A 19,462-nucleotide genomic window follows, 5' to 3' on the forward strand; every position below is an offset into this window, starting at 1 on the left:
GGTGACATCATCTGACTGTGCCAACACAGACATGGACCCAGTGCTCAGAGACCAGTAAGGACTTTACTGAGCATGTACAGGAGCTCCTGCACATACACACTGCTTCATGAGCTCCGTTTTTTTCTAGTGCTTAAGCTTTAGGAAGGTAGTTTAATCTCTAGGGAGGTAAGCAAGTAATAAAAATGATTAAGTCATCCTGCTGCCTACAGAGAACTTTGTTTACAGGTAAGCAAACTTGTTTTCTCTGTTGACAAGCAAGGATGTATTTGCCATAATGCGTGAGAAGTCCAAAACTTAGGACTGCACTGTGAAACAATATGTAAAGACAAATCAGACCCCACCAAGTGAAGAGTCGACTACTGGGTGAACAGGCTACATATAACTGCTTGTCCAAAGTTACTGTCTCCTCAGACATGTTGTCCCAACAGTAATGGAACATGAAGGTATGTATAAGTAGCAGCTTTGCAAATATGTCTTTGATAAAAGTGGCCCTGAGATGAGCCACTGAAATCATCCTGGCTCTCACCTGATGAGCTTTCACCAAGTTTGTAATCTGTAACCAGCCATCACTTAACAATGAGCAACGCAGTCTGCTAAGAAAGTCAGTTTGGCAACTGCCATTTCCAATCTATTGGGATCAAAGGCTATGAACAGTTGAGAGGTTTAACAGTGAGGTTAAGTCCACTTTAGTAATATGCTAGGGCTCTCTTACCATTCAAAGATTGAAGAACCAGTTCTCTTCTGTGCATGTGTTTTGGAAAAAATGTTGACATGGAATACAGATACATCTTTTGGAAGGAACTTACGGTGAGTCCATAGATGTAGCCTACTATGAAAAACAAAGTATGAGGATGCCTTCAGCTCACTTTTTGTGCCCAAGTGATAGCTATAAGAAACAACACTTTCTAGGTGAGATCTTCATACCCACCAAATCAAGCGGTTCAAAAAGGTATCGTCATGAGTTGAGCAAGAACTGTATTGATATCGCAAAGGTACTGGAGTTTTACGAGCAGAGATCTAGAAATTCATAACCCTTTCATGAACTTGAATACGAAAGGGTGGAGAAAGATTCAGCCCCTTCCAACTGCTGATAATATGCTGCAGTGTTGCCAAGATTAACCTTGACTGAATAAATGCTAAGGTCTGAGGATAAGAGGAAGAATATATACTGAAGCAAGGATCCAGATGTCTGGTCCCAAACCAAGTTGATAACTACTTCCACTTGAAACTGTAGGATTTTCTGGTTGAAGGCTTTCTAACTGAAATCAGCATATCATTCACCTCCTTCAGAAGAAGCAAAGAGGAAACTACTGTATGTTCAACATCCATGCTGTGAGGGCTAGGGATGGAAGATTGTGGATAACAGAGCCCGTCGTCTTCTTGTGTGATGAGTCTGAGATATTCAACAGATGAGATAAGGAAACCACACTTGCCATGGCCAGGCTAGTATAATGAAAATTATCCTCGCTTTGTCAAAATACCTTCTGGATAGTCCTTGCTATTAAAGAAATCTGTGGGTATGCATAAAGTAGACCGACACTCCAGTTTACTGGAAAAACATCTTAAGTTAATCCATGGCTGCTAGGATGCATGGATCAGAACTTTTTGCCTCTCCGAATGAATTCTGAGGCATACAGATAAATCATTGATCTTCCCCAGCAACTGACAAGACAACTGCAATTTCTGATCCAAGGACCACTCATTGAAGTTGTAAATCTGCTGAGGCGATCCACCAGCGTATTCTGGATTTCCAGATATTCTGAAGATAGGCATTGTAATATTCTGCCCAAAACCAAATTGGGATGTCCTCCTGGCAAAAGACAAGAGTTTGTACCTCCCTGATTGTTTAAACAGAACACGGCCACTTGGTCTATATGAATCAAGATTTTCTCTTGAGAGACAATGAGAAAGCTCTCAGCTCCTGGCAGTTGATTTACAGATGACTCTCTGTCGAAAATCACAATCCTTGGGTCCATATTCCAGAGGTGTGAGCCTTACTATGAACTGATATGAAGGGCTAGCAACTATGAGCTGGTCAAAGGGTGTAATTATCATTTATATGGTATACGAGAGCATAGCTATTATGCCATACCATAAAGCACACTTGTCACAGTATAATGCAGCACAACATGCAACTTTTACTGATGAGGCCCTAAGAAGAACCATCGTCCAGTGCAGCTTCGCAAAAGTATCATACATAAGGCTGAGTTAATATGCACAGCTCAGAGGTATCATGACAACTACGATGTAGTACCAAGTGGGGCATATTCTCAGTGGTACTGCTATTTTAATGCTATTCCAAGGGATGACTGATATCAATCCTGCCCCAAGACTCAGCCCAAAGAAGACATGCAAAGACCCCCCCCCCCCAAAAGGGCACCAATGCCATAAATTGGATTGAGGCTGCCTGATATAGCTCTCAGAAAACAGGGTGATTATGATGCAGCTCCTTGAAGTATGGCTTCTATTAACAAACTCCCACACTTTTTCCATCAGACTCTGATGTGACAGAGTTGACATCCATGTAGACCGCCTCTCAGAGAAGCAGAAGTGCACACAACAGCGGTCCTTATGTTTGTCATGAGTATGACTACTAATGAACAAAAAAGGGCAGGAGGTAGAGGCCCCAGTAGCATCAAATTTTAGGAGTACAACACATGCATACTCCTTAGCAACTCTCAATGAGAGCTTTGACTCCAGAAGCCCTCTAAGATAATATAATTTTTAGGATATTCTTCCTTACAGGGCTCTATCAATCTATTCTAAAGCATATACTTTCAAAATCCATATGAGCCGTATGCCTTGATGAGAGTCACAAAAAAATATCGCTGCCATGGAACAAGAAACAAGAGGCCCCACTTTATTTCAATCCATTAAAAAGCAGAGATGATAGAGTGGCCCAGGAGTAATGCAGTACACTACTATGCAGAAGGTTCCTGAGTCAACTGCTGTTTCAAGTGTTCCACACTTGGCTGACTGAGGTTGCTGCAAAGACAGAGTTCACATCCCTTGAAGAGGAAAGATTGATAATCATCAATAAAGGTGACACCTGGCACTCAGATTTAGAGCCCCATGATTCAGTGTTTCAGAAGAACTTTTTCTGCAATGACCAGACTAGGAACAATGGGAAGGAGAATCATCCCTAAGTATAGCAAAAGCTCTATTATCTGGTACTTTACCATCCAGAATGTTTTGTTAACAGGCATCTCACCCAACCAGAACCTTCAGTGGGGTGGAATGATAGGAAAGGAGGGGTTGGCTTGATAAGCAGAACAGTTTTTCCCTGTGTTCAGCAAAATTGCTTACCTTGTAATAGGTGTTATCCCAGGACAGCAGGATGTAGTCCTCACATATGGGTGACATCGGTAATGGAGCCCTATGTACGGAAAACTTCTGTAAAAGTTTCTATGAAACTTTTGACTGGCACCAGAGTGCCTACTGAGCATGCCCAGCATGTCATGATATTCCCTGCCACAGGGGTCTCCCTTTAGTCTTTGTTTGTAGCAAATAGCGTTAGCCAAAAATAAAATAATAAAACGTATCGGACCCAACTCCGCGGGGTGGCGGGTGGGTTTCGTGAGGACTACATCCTGCTGTCCTGGGATAACACCTATTACAAGGTAAGCAATTTTGCTTTATCCCAGGACAAGCAGGATGCTAGTCCTCACATATGGGTGATTAGCGAGCTAGAGGCTGATTCATTTGGTGCTGAAACGACCGTAAGGTATTGTTATTGGAATGAATCAGTCGAAATCACAGCAGGTTGGATGAAGAAGGAGTTGGGTTTAAACTGGAAACAAGTTCTTTAAGACAGATTGTCCATATGCTGAATCTTGTCTTCCCTCTTTGTCTAGACAGTAGTGAGCTGCAAAGGTGTGAAGAGAACTCCATGTTGCTGCTTTACAAATGTCCAGAATAGGTACAGAGCGAAGGTGTGCTACTGAGGTTGACATTGCTCTGACTGCATGTGCGTTTACTCGCCCTTGGAGAGTAAGGCCTGCTGTTTCATAACAAAATTGTATGCAATCTGCTAGCCAGGTTGACAGAGTATGCTTACCCACTGCTTTACCTGGTTTGTTTGGATCATAGGACACAAACAGCTGATTTGATTTTCTTTGGGCTGCAGTGCGGTTTAAATAGAAAGATAACGCACGCTTACAGTCCAAAGTGTGTAAGGCTCTCTCTCCCTGGTGAGAGTGAGGCCTAGGAAAAAATGTAGGTAAAACTATGGTTTGGTTTAAATGAAATTCCGTGACAACCTTAGGAAGGAATTTTGGATGTGTACGGAGGACTACTCTGTCATGAAGGAACTTCGTGAAGGGTTCGTAAGTTACTAGGGCCTGCAGTTCACTGACCCTTCTAGCTGATGTAATGGCTATAAGAAATACCGTTTTCCAAGTAAGGAATTTAAGGTCACAGGTATTTATGGGTTCAAATGGAGAACGCATAAGCTTGGTTAAAACTACGTTCAGGTCCCATTGAATGCTTGGGGAATGAATTGGAGGTTTAATGTGAGTTAGGCCTCTCATGAATTTACTGACGAGAGGCTGCGTGGAGATCGATGCATCTCCTAGCTTGTTATGATAAGCTGAGATTGCACTTAAGTGTACCCTTACCGATGACGTCTTAAGACCAGAGTCTGAGAGATGGTAAAGGTAATCTAGTAGCGAGGTAGTGGGGCAAGTGAAAGGATCTAAATCTTTCTGAGTGCACCATAAAGTAAACCTTTTCCATTTGTAGGAGTAATTCTTTCTAGTGGAGGGTTTACGTGCAGCTATTAGTACCTGAGATATACTAGTTGAAAGGTTGAATGGTTGTAAGATCAGGCTTTCAACATCCATGCTGTCAGGGACAGGGATTGAAGGTTGGGATGGCGCAACTGACCCTGTTCCTGAGTTATGAGATTGGGAGCTACTCCCAGGCGAATTGGATCCCTGACTGAGAGATCTAGCAGTGTGGGGAACCATACTTGTCGAGGCCAATATGGGGCTATGAGTATCATGGACCCCTTGTCCTGTTGTAGCTTTACTAATGTTTTGGTTATGAGCGGTATTGGTGGATACGCGTATAACAGGCCTGAGTTCCAATGGCGGGCAAACGCGTCCTTTGGTAAGCTGTTCTGCCGGAAGAGGAGAGAGCAGTAATTGTTCACCTTGTAGTTCAGATGTGACGCAAAGAGATCTATTGTTGGTTGACCCCAGCGTTGAAATATCTTGATTGCTAACGCTGGGTCGAGGGACCACTCGTGTGGTTGAAAGTGACGGCTGAGGCGATCCGCTACTGTGTTGTGGATGCCTGCTAGGTAGGTGGCCCGTAGTAGGATTGAGTGTGCTAGGGCCCAGTCCCATATTTGAGCCGCTTCCTGGCAAAGGAGGTACGAGCCCGTACCACCCTGTTTGTTGATGTACCACATGGCTACTGTATTGTCCGTTTGGATCAGAACAGTCTTGTGTGAAAGGCAGTCCTTGAATGCATATAGAGCATAGCGTATAGCTCGAAGCTCCAGGAAATTTATCTGAAAGGAGGCTTCTTGCTTTGTCCACTTGCCCTGTGTTTTCAGATGAGCAATGTGCGCTCCCCATCCCAAGGTGGACGCATCTGTAGTTAAAGTCACTTGTGAAACTGGTTGTTGGAAAGGTAGGCCTTTGAGCAAGTTGATTGGTGATGTCCACCAGAGAAGGGAATACTTCAGCTCTGGTGTTATCTGGATGTGAGTGGACAGTGGTTGAATGGCTTGAATCCATTGAGATTTGAGTGTCCATTGCATTAGTCGCATGGTCAGTCTGGCCATGGGAGTGACGTGAACTGTTGAGGCCATGTGTCCGAGTAGGATGAGGCACTGATGAGCTGTGACTGTATATTGATTGCGAATAGAATGTACTAGGAGAACGAGCGATTGAGCCCGGTCTTTCGGAAGAAAAGCCTTTGCTGTGATGGTGTTGAGATCTGCACCTATGAACTGCAACTGGTGAGATGGTGTGAGCTGGGATTTGTCGTAATTGATGAGAAATCCCAAGGAGTGAAGCAATCTTATTGTGAGATGGAGAGAAGTGACAGCTCCGCTCTGTGTATGACTCTTGATGAGCCAATCGTCCAAGTAGGGGAACACATGTACTTGTTGCTTGTGAAGATGTGCCACCGCTACTGCTAGACACTTTGTGAACACTCGAGGTGCTGAGGCAAGGCCGAAAGGTAGCACCCTGTATTGGAAGTGTTGACCTTGTACCAGAAATCGGAGGAACTGTCGATGAGGTGGAAATATGGGAATGTGAGCGTAAGCGTCTTGAAGATCCAGAGAGCAGAGCCAATCTCCTTTTTGAAGAAGAGGTAGCATGGTGCCTAAGGACACCATCCTGAATTTTTCCTTCCTTAAAAATTTGTTGAGATTTCTTAGGTCCAGGATAGGACGTAGACCCCCGGTTTTCTTTGGAATGAGGAAATATCGGGAGTAGAATCCTGTGCCCCACTGAGGCCTGGGAACTCTTTCGATGGCCCTGGAAGTCAGGAGGGTAGATAATTCTGCTTGCAGGATTGTGTAATGATGAGACACTGTCCAAGACGGCATAGGGGGATTGTCTTTTGGTACAGTGAAGAAGTCCAAGTGGTACCCCTGAGATATGATTGAGAGTACCCATTGGTCCGTAGTGATGGAGGTCCAAGTTTGAAGATGGTGAGCAACTCGGCCTCCAACCGGTACTTGTGGATAGGGATTTTGATAATGACTCATGCCCTCTGGTTGAACTTCAAAATCCGGAAGTGGACGCCGCAGGCGGAGGTTGTTGAGGCCTAGCAGGTCTTTGGCGAGGCTGAGACCGTTGAGCAGGTCTTTGTTGTCTGGGCCTGGCTACTGGTGGATAATACCGCCTAGGGCGGTAATATGGCTTTCTTTGTTCCCTTCTTGGAGGCCTCCTTGAAGGTTGATGTACCTCTTGTGGCAGCTGAGAAAGCTGTTTGAGGGTTTCTGTATGGTCCTTGATGGTGGCTACTGCCTCCTTGACCTTATCGCCAAAGAGGTTCTCCCCTAAGCAGGGCAGGTCCGCCAAGCGCTCCTGTACCTCTGGTCTCAGCTCTGAAGATTTAAGCCAGGCCCATCTTCTCGCTGTTATTCCAGCTGCAGATAATCTGGAGGTTGTCTCGAATGAATCATACGTGGCCCGAACCTCGTGTTTCCCTGCCTCTAGGCCCTTATGTACTAGGTTTTGAAAACCTTCCTGAAGATGGTCAGGTAACTGCTGAGACAGGGATTCCACTTGCTTCCATAGGTCACGCTGGTACTGGTTCATAAAAAGCTGGTATGAATTTATTCTAGCTACCAGCATCGCAGCTTGGAAGATTTTCCGACCAAGATTGTCCAAGAACCTATTATCCTTTCCAGGAGGTATGGAGGCGTGTTGCTTTAATCTTTTGGCCTTCTTTTGGGCCGACTCGACCACCACTGACTGGTGCGGTAGTTGAGTTTTTTGGAACCCCGGGATGGGTTGTACTAGGTAAGTGGCATCCGCCCGCTTATTAACAGCTGCCACCGACCCAGGGTGTTCCCATATCCTGTACATAAGTTCTTGTAAAACTTCATGAACAGGAATAGCAAGAATTTCCTTGGGAGGGTCCACGAATTGAAGCACCTCCAAGGTTTTTTGCCTGCTGTCCACTTCAGAGATGAGAGAAAAGGGAATTGTTTGAGACATCTCCTTAATAAAGTTGGAGAAAGAGAGATCCTCCGGTGGTGACTTTCTTCTATCTTCTGGGGGAGAAGGCTCAGAAAGGAGGTCTTCATCCGAGGAGAAATCTTCGTCACTATCATCCAGAGGGAGCTCCAACGGCCTAGTAGGCTTAGTTGGCATTTCAGAAAGTGGAGTCTGAGGTCTGAGGGGTGGTGGGACACCCGAAGGACCTGGTATTGGCTCTTGACTGTCATCTACATCTATAGGTTGTGGTGGAGATGAGAAGCAATGTATTAGTGAGTCCAGCTTGTCCATTAATGGTTGAAAAATGGACTCTTGAAAAGGCATCGAGGGTGCCATCGGGATCGATGGCCGTGGTGGAATCGATGGTACCCGGGGAATCGGCAATGCTGAATCCGGTGGCTGCGGCCTAGGTAGAACCGGTAATGGAATCGGCGCCATCGAGGAGAGCGGTGATTTCCTTGGCATCGGTAGTGAAGGAATCGGTGATGGAACCGGAGATCCTCCTATGACCGGTGTCGATGGCAGAACCGGAGTGGCAGGCCGTGGCATCGCCTCGATAAAGGCATCCTTAACCGCTTGACGTATGTAATTGTCAAGTTCCGCCCGCATGGATGATGTGAACAGAGCACCCATGGGGGGAGGCGGTGGCGGCGACAGTAGTACAACCTCAGGGCCCTGAGGAGGTACGATTCCTTCCGCCGGAATCGGCGAGGGTTGGCCTGTCGGTGGCTCGGAAGCCTTACTTTGGAGCCGGGCTTTCTTACTCGGTGCCCCGTCCTCCGCCGATGGCTCGCCGGGTATCGGAGCGATGGTTGCTGGTTGCGGCCTGCGATGCCGATGGCGATGTTTATCTTTTTCGCGCCCTTTTTCGCTACTCGATGTGGACGCTCTGGACGATGGTGAGGGGGAGGAAAAAGGAGCGTCTCCCGAGTCACCGGAGTGACGTTTCTTCAAGACCACTTTCCTAATCGCCCCAGCCGGAGACGATTGTGTGGAAGTAGACGGAGCAGTAATCAGTTGAATTTTGAATAATTGCTCCATCTTGTCCATCCGTAAACGTCGACCTTTCGAGGTCATCGTAGCGCATAAGGGACAATTTTTTACATCATGACCTTCACCAAGGCAAAGTACACAGTCTTGGTGAGGGTCTGTAATAGACATATTTCTCGCGCATTTCGGACATTTTTTAAAACCTGTAGCCATTTTGTGGCCGGGCAGCCGTCGACGGCCTAAGGCTCAGGTAAATTTTGTTTTTAACGAAAAAACGGCACGGAACCGCGAGAACGGGAAAAACTCACCGCGATGATCAAACTAAGGGAGACCCTCTGCGGTTGAAGTTTTTTAAAGCTTTCCGTAAGGAAAATATGTGGAGAATCCCACAGGACTCCTGATAACCGCGAGGCTAATTGCTTCGCGGAAAAAAGAAGACTAAAGGGAGACCCCTGTGGCAGGGAATATCATGACATGCTGGGCATGCTCAGTAGGCACTCTGGTGCCAGTCAAAAGTTTCATAGAAACTTTTACAGAAGTTTTCCGTACATAGGGCTCCATTACCGATGTCACCCATATGTGAGGACTAGCATCCTGCTTGTCCTGGGATAATGTCCATTCTAGATTTTCCCCAACTCATCATTTTTCCTTCCTGCTCCAGCCCCTCTACTCCTAAGAAGCAGCCAGAAAACAGGAGTGGAGGGGGTGAGATTGGAACGGTCAGAGCAGATTAGAGAAGAGTTACTCTGCTCTCTAATCCAGACTTTCTCCCTCTCTTATCTCTTACAGGCCAATACAGAAAAACGCGCGGGAGAGCAGGCAAGTGCCCGCTCTCCCGGCACGCGCACAGGCCACTCTCCTGGGCGCGAGATTCAGGAGAGTGGCCTATGCAAATTAGGGCCCGCAGTAAAAGGAGGCGCTAGGGACACTAGCACGTCCCTAGCGCCTCCTTTTTGACAGGAGCGGCGGGTGTCTGCAGGTTTGACAGCCGTCGCTCAATTTTTCCGGCATCTGTTCTCAAACCCGCTGACAGCAACGGGTTCGGAAAATGGACACCAGCAAAATTGAGCATCCGTCTTCCGACTCGCGGGCCCATTTTTAATTTTTAATTTTTTTTTTAACTTTCTGCTTTTCTGTACACTTCCCTGGCGCTGGCAAAAATTAACTCCAGCCTTTGGGCAGGCGTTAATTTCTGAAAGTAAAATGTGCAGCTTGGCTGCACATTTTACTTTCTGTATCGCGCGGGAATAACTAAAAGGGCCATCAACATGCATTTGTATGTTGCGGGCGCTATTAGTTTCAGGGGGGTTGGACGCGCATTTTCAATGCGCTATTACCCCTTTACTGTATAAGGGGTAAAGCTAGTGCGTCGAAAACACGCGTCCAAACCTGGGCTAACAGTGCGCTCCACCGGAGCACACTGTACTGTATCGGCCTGTTACAGGGGAGAGAAGAGAAAATGAAAGGAAGGGAGGGGCTGGATTAGGTAGCAGAATAACTCTTCTCTGATTTGCTCTGTTCACTCCATCCTCACCCTCCTCCCTCCTGTTTCCTGTAAGGGACAGAATAGGAAGTGAGAAGAGAGAGTGGTTTGTGGAGCAGAATAGTTCTTATCTGATCTGCTCTGCCCTCTTTAGCCTGTTCCCTGGTTGCTGCGTGGAGAAGGGGGGGCTAGAACAGGAAGCAAAAGGCTCTGAAATAATCAGCATACTTTATTAACTAGTACCCCAATCCCCCATGTATGCCGGATACTAAAGCTTTTACTATAGTTGCAAATGAAGGCTTGTAAGTAACTGGATCTCAGTGCTGGGCTTTGAGCTGGAAGAAAAAGAAGAAAACTACCAGGCCAAAAAAAAAAAAAGCGGGATTCACATACGTATATCAATGGACCAGTTAACTATGTGTTTGAAAATGAATAGTTTTGTAAAGCTTTCTAGTCAGTTGCACCAGGGTTTCTAAGGTTTATGTCACTAAATTCAAGCACTTTTAGAACAAGGCATGGCAGCACTCCAAGAGTCCATTAATTTCAGTGGATGCTTGCAAACCAATACATAAAATATATTTTCAGGTTTTAACTACCACCATATCAAACTGATATGAAGTGACTGCCTTCTCAGATAAGTTCACAAAGACATAATGCTAGTTGGTATAGCATGTGTGGTGTGTTTGGTTTACACAGACATTTGCCTTTTGCTCAAATACTGAAATACAGAATTGTGTAATCAAAACAATCCCAGTAACAGTGTTGGCATGCAATATCAATAAATAATCAAAATGTGCAGAAATATATTGCTATAGTATAAATATGTGCTAAAGAAATAGCCAAGCATCATTTAAGCAATATAACAGACATATAAATGCTGCGAGTGGCACATGTGATCATAGTATGAAGCTAAACAATATTTTGGCTCAAGTCAAAAATCAAATATGCAATGTAGAATCAGCAGCAGACGAAGAAATCTAAAAACAAATAGGCTTGCAAGAGACTTGGCTACTAATCCACAATGAGAGCATCACAAAGCATGTTTACTCTTTAACACTTTCACTAGCCCTTTCAGAACATGGATGAAAATGCAAAATGGTCCTAGAATATGCTATGTAAATTCCCCCCTCCCCCCCCACAAATAAAACCCTAGCACCATAACATAGCACAAAATATTCTCCATTCTATTAATATTTTGACTTGTATAATTTCCATGTCCTTCTGTTGAGATTTTTTTCCCCAAACTGTTTAAAATTAGTGAAATGAACTTTAATTTTTAAAGCACTTGTCAAAATGTGTTCAGTGCCCTCAGCTGGACATTGCTTTCAAATTTTTACAAAATTAAATAAATTTAACAACTGTGAAAACCTGAAGTCACTAGATTTGAAGGTTCTAGTGAAGGTGTTAAAAATGAGGTCAAGCTCTCAGGTAGAAATATGAGCTGCTGACCTTTTCATTGCTACTAGCTGAGGACGGAAAGGAAGATGAAGAATAAGTAGAAGTGTCCAAGTCTGGGCCCTCCATGGAAGAGCTCTGAGATATGTCGGGCCCTTCAGTAGAAGACTGGGATCCCCCCTCTGCCCGCTGCACACTTACAATTTCAGAACTGTCCGAAGGGGTCACAGCAGAGTCTGGACCTTCTGTAGTTGTCTGCGAGCTATCACTAATGGGTGAGGAAGCCTGGATAGTCCCAACATTCAAGTCTATAGGGGTATCAGACTGAACAGTGCTGATCTGGCTGGAAGTTGGGCTAAGCATGTCATCATCATCCCCTTCAGTAACCGTGCTGGCTAAATCAGAACTATTCAGGTCTACTGGGTCGGACTGCAACGTATGTTGTGAACGTGGCTGTTCTGTGATGATGTCATGCCCTGTAGAATCGGATGCTGAGCCAGATCCAGCAGTAGATACACCAGATGAGGTCAGTTCACTGGCTATTTCACTCTTCATGGAAGCTACAAAAGAAGAAAATGAATGCATTAAGAAGAGACTTTAATTAAACTCAATTTTTGGAAATTATCATGGCATGGAAGTACCATCATGGGTGACAGGCTGCTGTACAAAAGGAGGAGCATGACAGTGCCCAGAACTCCATTCCCAATGCAGTCTGCCAGCTATTAGGCCAAATTTTAAAATGTTTTTTTCTTCATAGCAGATGTTTAAATTGTGCATGCTCTTTTGTTGTTGATTTTTGACAAAGGGAGATATCCTCGATATGAAAACAGGGACCCCAATAGTAAATTTTAAAAAACAGTCTCCTTTTCTCATTTCTGTATTTCCTTCTTTTTAGGAAGACTATGATTATGCATTATTTGTAGTTTACTTAAATGCCTAGAGACCAAATCAACATATGTGTACTAGAAATCAAATTGTCATCTGTTTGAAGCTGAGCACTGCTAAACAGTTGCAGTATTTCTTTCATCTGCATTATATCAATGTACTATAACCCATTTGCTGTTTTAAATAATTTCTACAAAATAAAGTATTTTGGGAGAAAGGAGGAATGAGTTTCTTCCTTCTCCTCTCGGTTTCCAGTTTGCTTAGAGCAGGCCTTTATTTGGGACAACAGAAGCATCAACCTTCATTTGCAACTACCCAGTTCATTTTCTATTCTGCTTTCTGTGGCCCCCAGAATTGAGGCCAATCATTAAAGTAACTATCCTCAGCCAAAGACCCTAGATCTTGGTTCCATCCAGAATGCAAAAAGAGTGCATCCTGAGGCTAGCCACTGTGCAATGGCTAAAATGTATTCCATCCAGGAGCTCTTAATGCTACCTCTGCAACATCTCCAATCCTGGCTAGCCCGAGGAACAGAAGTCAAGTTCAGGAAGCAATCACAGATCTCCTGCATGGCACTACACAGTACTGCAAATAAGCCATCAGACACCCAAGAAATAATTCTAAACACACATCTACCACCTAAGCCACACTATCTAAAGATTTATTTCAGATCCACTTGAACATTTTTTCATCAAAGGTGCTAATATAATAGACTCCGAAATTATCATGTACTGCCTACACAATCATGTCATTACTATTAATGGACAGTTGGCTGGCAACATTAATTGGGCATTTCAATTTGATTTTCCTACAAGGTCTCTCCATGGATGTTTTATCCTGTGCATTTTTGACACTGGTCATTTCCTTCAAAGTAATTTGTTGCCACTACTTCTGGATCGTGACAAAGCAAAAGGAGTCCAGAGGAACAAGATAGTAAATTATAAACAGGAGTGTCAAACTGTGAAGAAAAACTCAAATAGCTCCGAAAGACAAGAAATAAATTGGTCAACCATTTAAAGTATTTTTATATATTTATATCAGGACATCTGGGGAAAAATCCCCAACAAAGTATCTTGAGTAGGAAACAGTTCAATTCTAAACACACCAAATGTATTTCTCTGCACAGCATTCTAATAAAAGCCAAAATTCTGGATTATGTACTAATCTTTGTGAGTCTCTGTCTACTATTCTTATTAGGAGAGTTCCCTTTGCCTTGCTACATTTACTTTATAATTTATTTTTACACTAGCAGTGGGGCTAACCAATTAAAGTACGAATCTCTCAAATTAGGACAAGGGTGGCCAACTGCGGTCCTCGAGAACCACAAGCAAGCCAGGTTTTCAGGATATCCACAATAAATATGCATGAGAGAGATTTGCATGCATTGCCGCTCTCTATGTAAATCTATCATGCATATTCATTGTGGACATCCTGAAAACCTGGCCTGTTGTTGCTCTCAAGAACCAGACTTAGTCACCACTGAACTAGATCTCCTACAGAAAGGGCTGATACTATTCTATGAATTATCCCAGCTGAAAAAGTGTGAAACTGGCCAATGAGAGGGGCTTAGAACAGTAAATTTCAAAAGCTATAATGAAAAAAATAAACCTCCTTAAACCATTTCCGCAAAGCCTCTGTACTATTTATAAGGTTTTAAGCAATGCCCAACCTAAATTAGCTCTCATTTTTCCTTAACAAAGAAAATGGAGGTGAGCAATTTATATAGACCTTTCAAATTTTAAAGCCAATTCTAAAGGGTACACTGCTTTTGGAAATTAATTTAAAAATGTCAATATCCATTACATCAATCTGAACCCAAAAGAGAATCTAAAAATAGTTAGTAATCATTAAAATGAAAATACAGAAAAAGTGCAAACAAACTGAGAAAACATTTTAGCATATATTTCATAAAGTCTGCCTGACTGTGGAGGCGGCACAGAGTCATTGTTAAACATGGCATGTCCTTTAATTTACAGTGCTGCTGTTGCCATGTAATAAACTAAGTGGTTCATACTGGTTTGCATTCATATATTCAGAACTTCCCAGAAACTGAACAGCAGTTCAGTACCATGGATAGAAAATTCTTATAATAACCTGCCAAGCCTATAGTTTTGTCTTTCACATTAAAAGGAAAGGTTTAATAATGGGATTTAGCTCTAAAGTAGCCAAGTATCTTTTTTTTTTTTTTTTTTTTTTTAAACAAGGCTCAGAGTCTCTTCACATTTTTGCATGCCTATGATCTGCAAACAAAATGTGCTTATAAATGCTTGCCTAGAACCAATAATTAAACTTGTGAACAAAGCCAAGTTCTCTCTTCTAAAAACCTATCATAATGACCTCATACCCAGGAAAGGCAGAATCTATAGAATTGAAAGGTTAAAGCAGTGGATTTCAAGACAGGAAAGCTCTTGCATTTACATTCTGCTCTCCTAACAATTTTCTATCTAACTCTAAGTAAGGTGCCTCAGTTTACCCAATTATAATGGGTAACAATGCATCTCTCTTTTCCCTTCCCAAAGTGTTTATACAAACAAATCTAGGCAGCTAGCCTTGCCAGACCAGGGGTGCATATGCATGCCTATAAAATCTTAAATTACAAAGAGTTAGATTAGAATATGTGGATGAAATGCACTGTATAAATTCAAGCAATGATTATATGGAGGCAGAGAGGCTTTCAGATTCAGTGCAAAATGGAATGTGTTGCAAAGTTTAACTTTGCTTAGCACCTCTTTATTTTCTGTGCGATGTAAATTTTAAAGAATGAGTTACTATGAGGAAGTCATTCTTACGACACCGAAGTACTGAGGAGCAAAACTTCACACATTAGCAAAATAGCATGCAGCATTTTTCTACCAGGACATATATGAAAATAAGCCTGGAAGAAAAAATTTAATTTTGCTATAGGAAATTGACAAAAAAAAACAAAAAACCAAAAACCCACACAAACCTCACTACCACTACATCTCAGAAGATTAATTTTGTTTTTCCTTTTTTGCAAAATTCAGCGAGAAAAAGCTACAGTACCTAAATCTAACTCACCTTGAACTACCAATGAAAAGGTTTGATCTAAACATAAAAAGTTTCACACAGTTTTTTTATGCTAATGAGCTGCTTGGCATGATTTTGTATCGCAGAAACTCACTAAAAATTTTGCAAGTATCAAGAAATGTTTGAAATTTTACTCTTTGCAACAGAAAAATTTTGCAAATGTTCCTTCATATTTTGTGCTATGTTATGGTGAACAACAGTTTCAAATATTTATAACAGCTGAAGAATTTTATGTATTTATAGTTAACATGGTTGAGGTATTACATGTATAGAGGTATAAGGATGCACTAACAATTTGGATTTTATGTATGAATGGTGTGAATGCGATGAGTATGATTGAGAAATGAGGATGCATAATACGTGTTGTTAAAATTTTAGATGTGCATATGGTCCACAATTAATGGTGATAAATGAATGTAAAAATTGTTTGTATTTTCAATAAAAAATTGGTGGGGCATTATAAGATTGCCGAGTGTTCCTCTGATGTAGGTTTACCTTCACATGGTAAGACAGCAAATACTGCATACTATGAGGGTCATTTTCAAATGGATTTACATACATAAAACTGGGTTTTACATGTGTAAATGTACTTTACCTGTGTAAGTAGGCTTTAGAAAATTGCTCCAATATATGCCATTGAATTGTCCATAGGTTATGTGTGTGTAAGTGTGCTTTACATGCATAAACAGCTTTTGAAAATTGCTACAATAGTAATATTTACACATGGAAATCCTTCTGAAAATTACCTATGTGCAATTTTTACACAAAACAGCATTTGCAAAATTTTTTTCTTCCTTTAGTACAAGAGTCCAAAACATTTTACGAGATGGGCCACATGAGACATTTCAAATCATTAAGAAGCTAGGGGAGGAAGGGGTTCCTCTTGGAGGAGTATTTTTTTTATTTGAGATTTTCAAATTTACAACAAGAATATTCTTGTAAAGAAACAAAGGAATATACCAGTAGTACAACAAACCAATATAGAAAATACAATATTTAATACCCATTAATTCCCATCAGCCCTCAATCATTGAGGGTGGGGAAAGGAAAGCAGAAAACTTCGGGAAAATTCAGAATAAAGAAAAGAAAAAAGCCTAACAGGACATCAAGATATAGCAAATGTTGCTTACCTGATGTAACAGGTGTTCTCACAGGACAGCAGGATGTTAGTCCTCACAAATGGGTGACATCGAGGATGGAGCCCTGTACGGAAAACTTTTCTGTCAAAGTTTCAACAAGCTTTGACTGACACTGGCACACTGGGTGCACTGAGCATGCCCAGCCTGCAATTATCCCTGTGAGCCACAGGTGTCTCCCTCAGTCTCGTCTTATAGCTAAAAAGCGCAAGCGAAACTAAAATAAAAGTATACAGACCCAACTCCGCGGGGTGGCGGGCGGGTTTCGTGAGGACTAACATCCTGCTGTCCTGTGAGAACACCTGTTACATCAGGTAAGCAACATTTGCTTTCTCACAGGACAAGCAGGATGGTAGTCCTCACAAATGGGTGAGTACCGAGCTGAGGATGCCCGGGAATGCACCAGATACACCGCAGATGCGCAAAGGCGTAACGACTGAGGTGGAAATGGGAACGGAGGGCATCCGCAACACCATAATGGGTTCGTGGAAGGATGTTGGGTAGTGAATTGAAAAAAGTAAGAGTAGGCGGACTGGCCAAACATGGAGCATGCCGGCTAGTCAAATGTAAGCAATAATAGGCTGCGAAGGTATGGAGAGGACTCCAGGCTGCAACCTGATAAAAAAGTACAAGCAGCAGTAACCAAAGGGAAGCTGTTAAGGCTAAGACGGACACAACAGTATGTGGATACCCACAGTGTTGTAGTGAAATGTCTGCTTGTTGGTAGGAAAGGAAATATAGACCACTTAATCAGAAGGATTAGGTCTGTGTGGCCACTGGAAGTAGCAGCTTGACCCTTGCATGAAGGAAAGAGTCAAGTGGAATTCACATGGAATGCAGTGCAATGTAGATAGAATGTAAGCGCAGCATTACTGTCCAGGAATGTGGAAAACCCAGTCTCTCCCTAGGGCGAGAGAGAGAGGTTAGGAAAAATTAATAGAGTATTTCCTGAGGAAAGGAGATACAACATCTACCTGAAAAGGATAGAAGTTGAATGCGTAGAACTACTCAGTGGCAGAGGAACGGAGTCAGGTGAGTATGGAAAGAGTGCATAACTCACGGACCCTGCTGGCAGGAATGACATTAAGAGGGAAAGAAGTTCCCTTGCCAAACTGTGGAAGAGAGGAATGGAAAGGCTCAAACGTAGAATGTATGAGACTTATAAGGAGAATATATATGTTCATTCCGTGATTAGAGAAATAGAGGCGGCTTGATCAGTGGATAATCCATGGTAAGCCGACTCAGAGAGGATTACCGAAAACGGGAACCCAACTCCCAAAACGATACACCTCCTAAGAGAAAGCTGTATCTATGTGGAGGATGTCTGGAGAACAGAATCCGAGGGAGTAAGAAAAAATGGTGGAAAAGTAAAAGGGGTAATACCTCTTTTTTTTTTTTTTTTTTTTTTTTTTAGCGTCAGGAGGTAAAGCCTGCCATATTAAACGGCAAGATTTATGTTTAGAAGGTTTTGTGACGCTACCAGAACCTAAGAACATCAGTAAGTCTATGATTTGGGACTGACTGGTGAGGGAATAAAAGGTTACTGATATGATGGATTGAGAAGTATGGGAAGCATACTGATCTCAGTCAGGGAGTGGGGAAAAGAATACTGAACCCCATCCCAGTTCAACATTAGAAGAATGCTGGCTACGAGAGGCAGCAGAAGAGATATATTGAAGAGGCCTTTGATGGAAGAAAAGGCATCTAAGGGAACGCATAGGAAACATGTGCAGGGAGCAGAACCTGTGCATCGTATGGAATGATGCAGACGCCGAGGAAAGTTTAGTTAAACTCAGCGTTAAAAGATTTGCCCTGTACACATGTAATTGAGACCATTCGAGAGGATAGAACCTACGTGGAGAAGGTCAGATAGAGCGTTCATTAAATCTCTTAGATATGTGGCCCAAGGACGCATGAAGTGAACAAGGGCCAAGGGTAGAGCTGCGCAGCTGTCTAGCAGAGCAGCTAAGAGGTAATGCGTGCTTATGAGTTGGAAAGCACATTGTCCCTATGCTGTCTGTCTGTATGCACAAAGAATTGTTGCAAAAGCAGTATTGGAAGGCATAAGGGCATAACTCATGGGTGCAACGTCCAGGAAGTTTATGAGAAAACTATGCTGGAGTGCAATAGATGCATAATGGGTTGACAGCTTTCAGGAGAAACTTTATAACCCTAAGGAATTGCGAGCATGAGTCGAAGGAGACTAGGTCCTAGTTCGAACTGGGATAAGAATCAGGGACGAAAGCAATGAAACCACTTAGGTCCATTGAGTATAGAATGTCACTGAATATAACCCATAGCAGTTTTGAATTATGAGAAAAATGCATAGTGGGAAGAAACCCCATAGCCCAACCATGAAAAGTTGAAAGGCTGAGGTTATGGAAAATATGCGCAGGGACATATAACAATGTATCAGAATGTCTGTGCGCATGCTGGACAAGAGGGTCTTAAGACTGTGGTGTCCAGAAGTGTTACAGAAGGGATTTATGGCAGTGACAGTAATCCCAGTTAGTAAATGTATAGTGAGTCCTGAAAAAAGTGAGAGCTCCTTGCATGTACTGAAAGTGGTTAGCAGTAGTCTATGCAAGGAAAGTGAATGATGTTACACTCCGCAGAGAAAACAGCATTCACCAACAGTGATGCAAGAGACAGTTCACTTACCGAAGCTGGTGCCAGCGGCAGAGCTTGGGGTTGTAATGTTGACTCACCATAAAGCACATAGAAACATTAAAATAATGTACTTACTGCAGTATGGAGTGATGGTAACCAAAGATACCATTGTACCTGTGACGTCTAAAGAAAGTTGGACTTTCTTAGGTCCAGGATGTGCGGAGAGTAAC

At 42.9% G+C, this 19,462-nt stretch overlaps 1 protein-coding gene across 1 annotated transcript in view; it reads right to left on the reverse strand.

The window, feature by feature from the left end:
• The window catches only part of HTT (huntingtin), a 797,032-nt gene that overhangs the window by 625,688 nt on the left and 151,882 nt on the right, over positions 1-19,462 (reverse strand). The window contains exon 12 of the mRNA XM_029606726.1: positions 11,755-12,113. Within this exon, the coding sequence (XP_029462586.1) occupies positions 11,755-12,113 (359 nt within the window). The remainder of the gene's footprint in view (positions 1-11,754; positions 12,114-19,462) is intronic.

This window comes from Rhinatrema bivittatum, chromosome 1, assembly GCF_901001135.1.
Source record: "Rhinatrema bivittatum chromosome 1, aRhiBiv1.1, whole genome shotgun sequence".
Lineage (NCBI taxonomy): Eukaryota > Metazoa > Chordata > Amphibia > Gymnophiona > Rhinatrematidae > Rhinatrema > Rhinatrema bivittatum.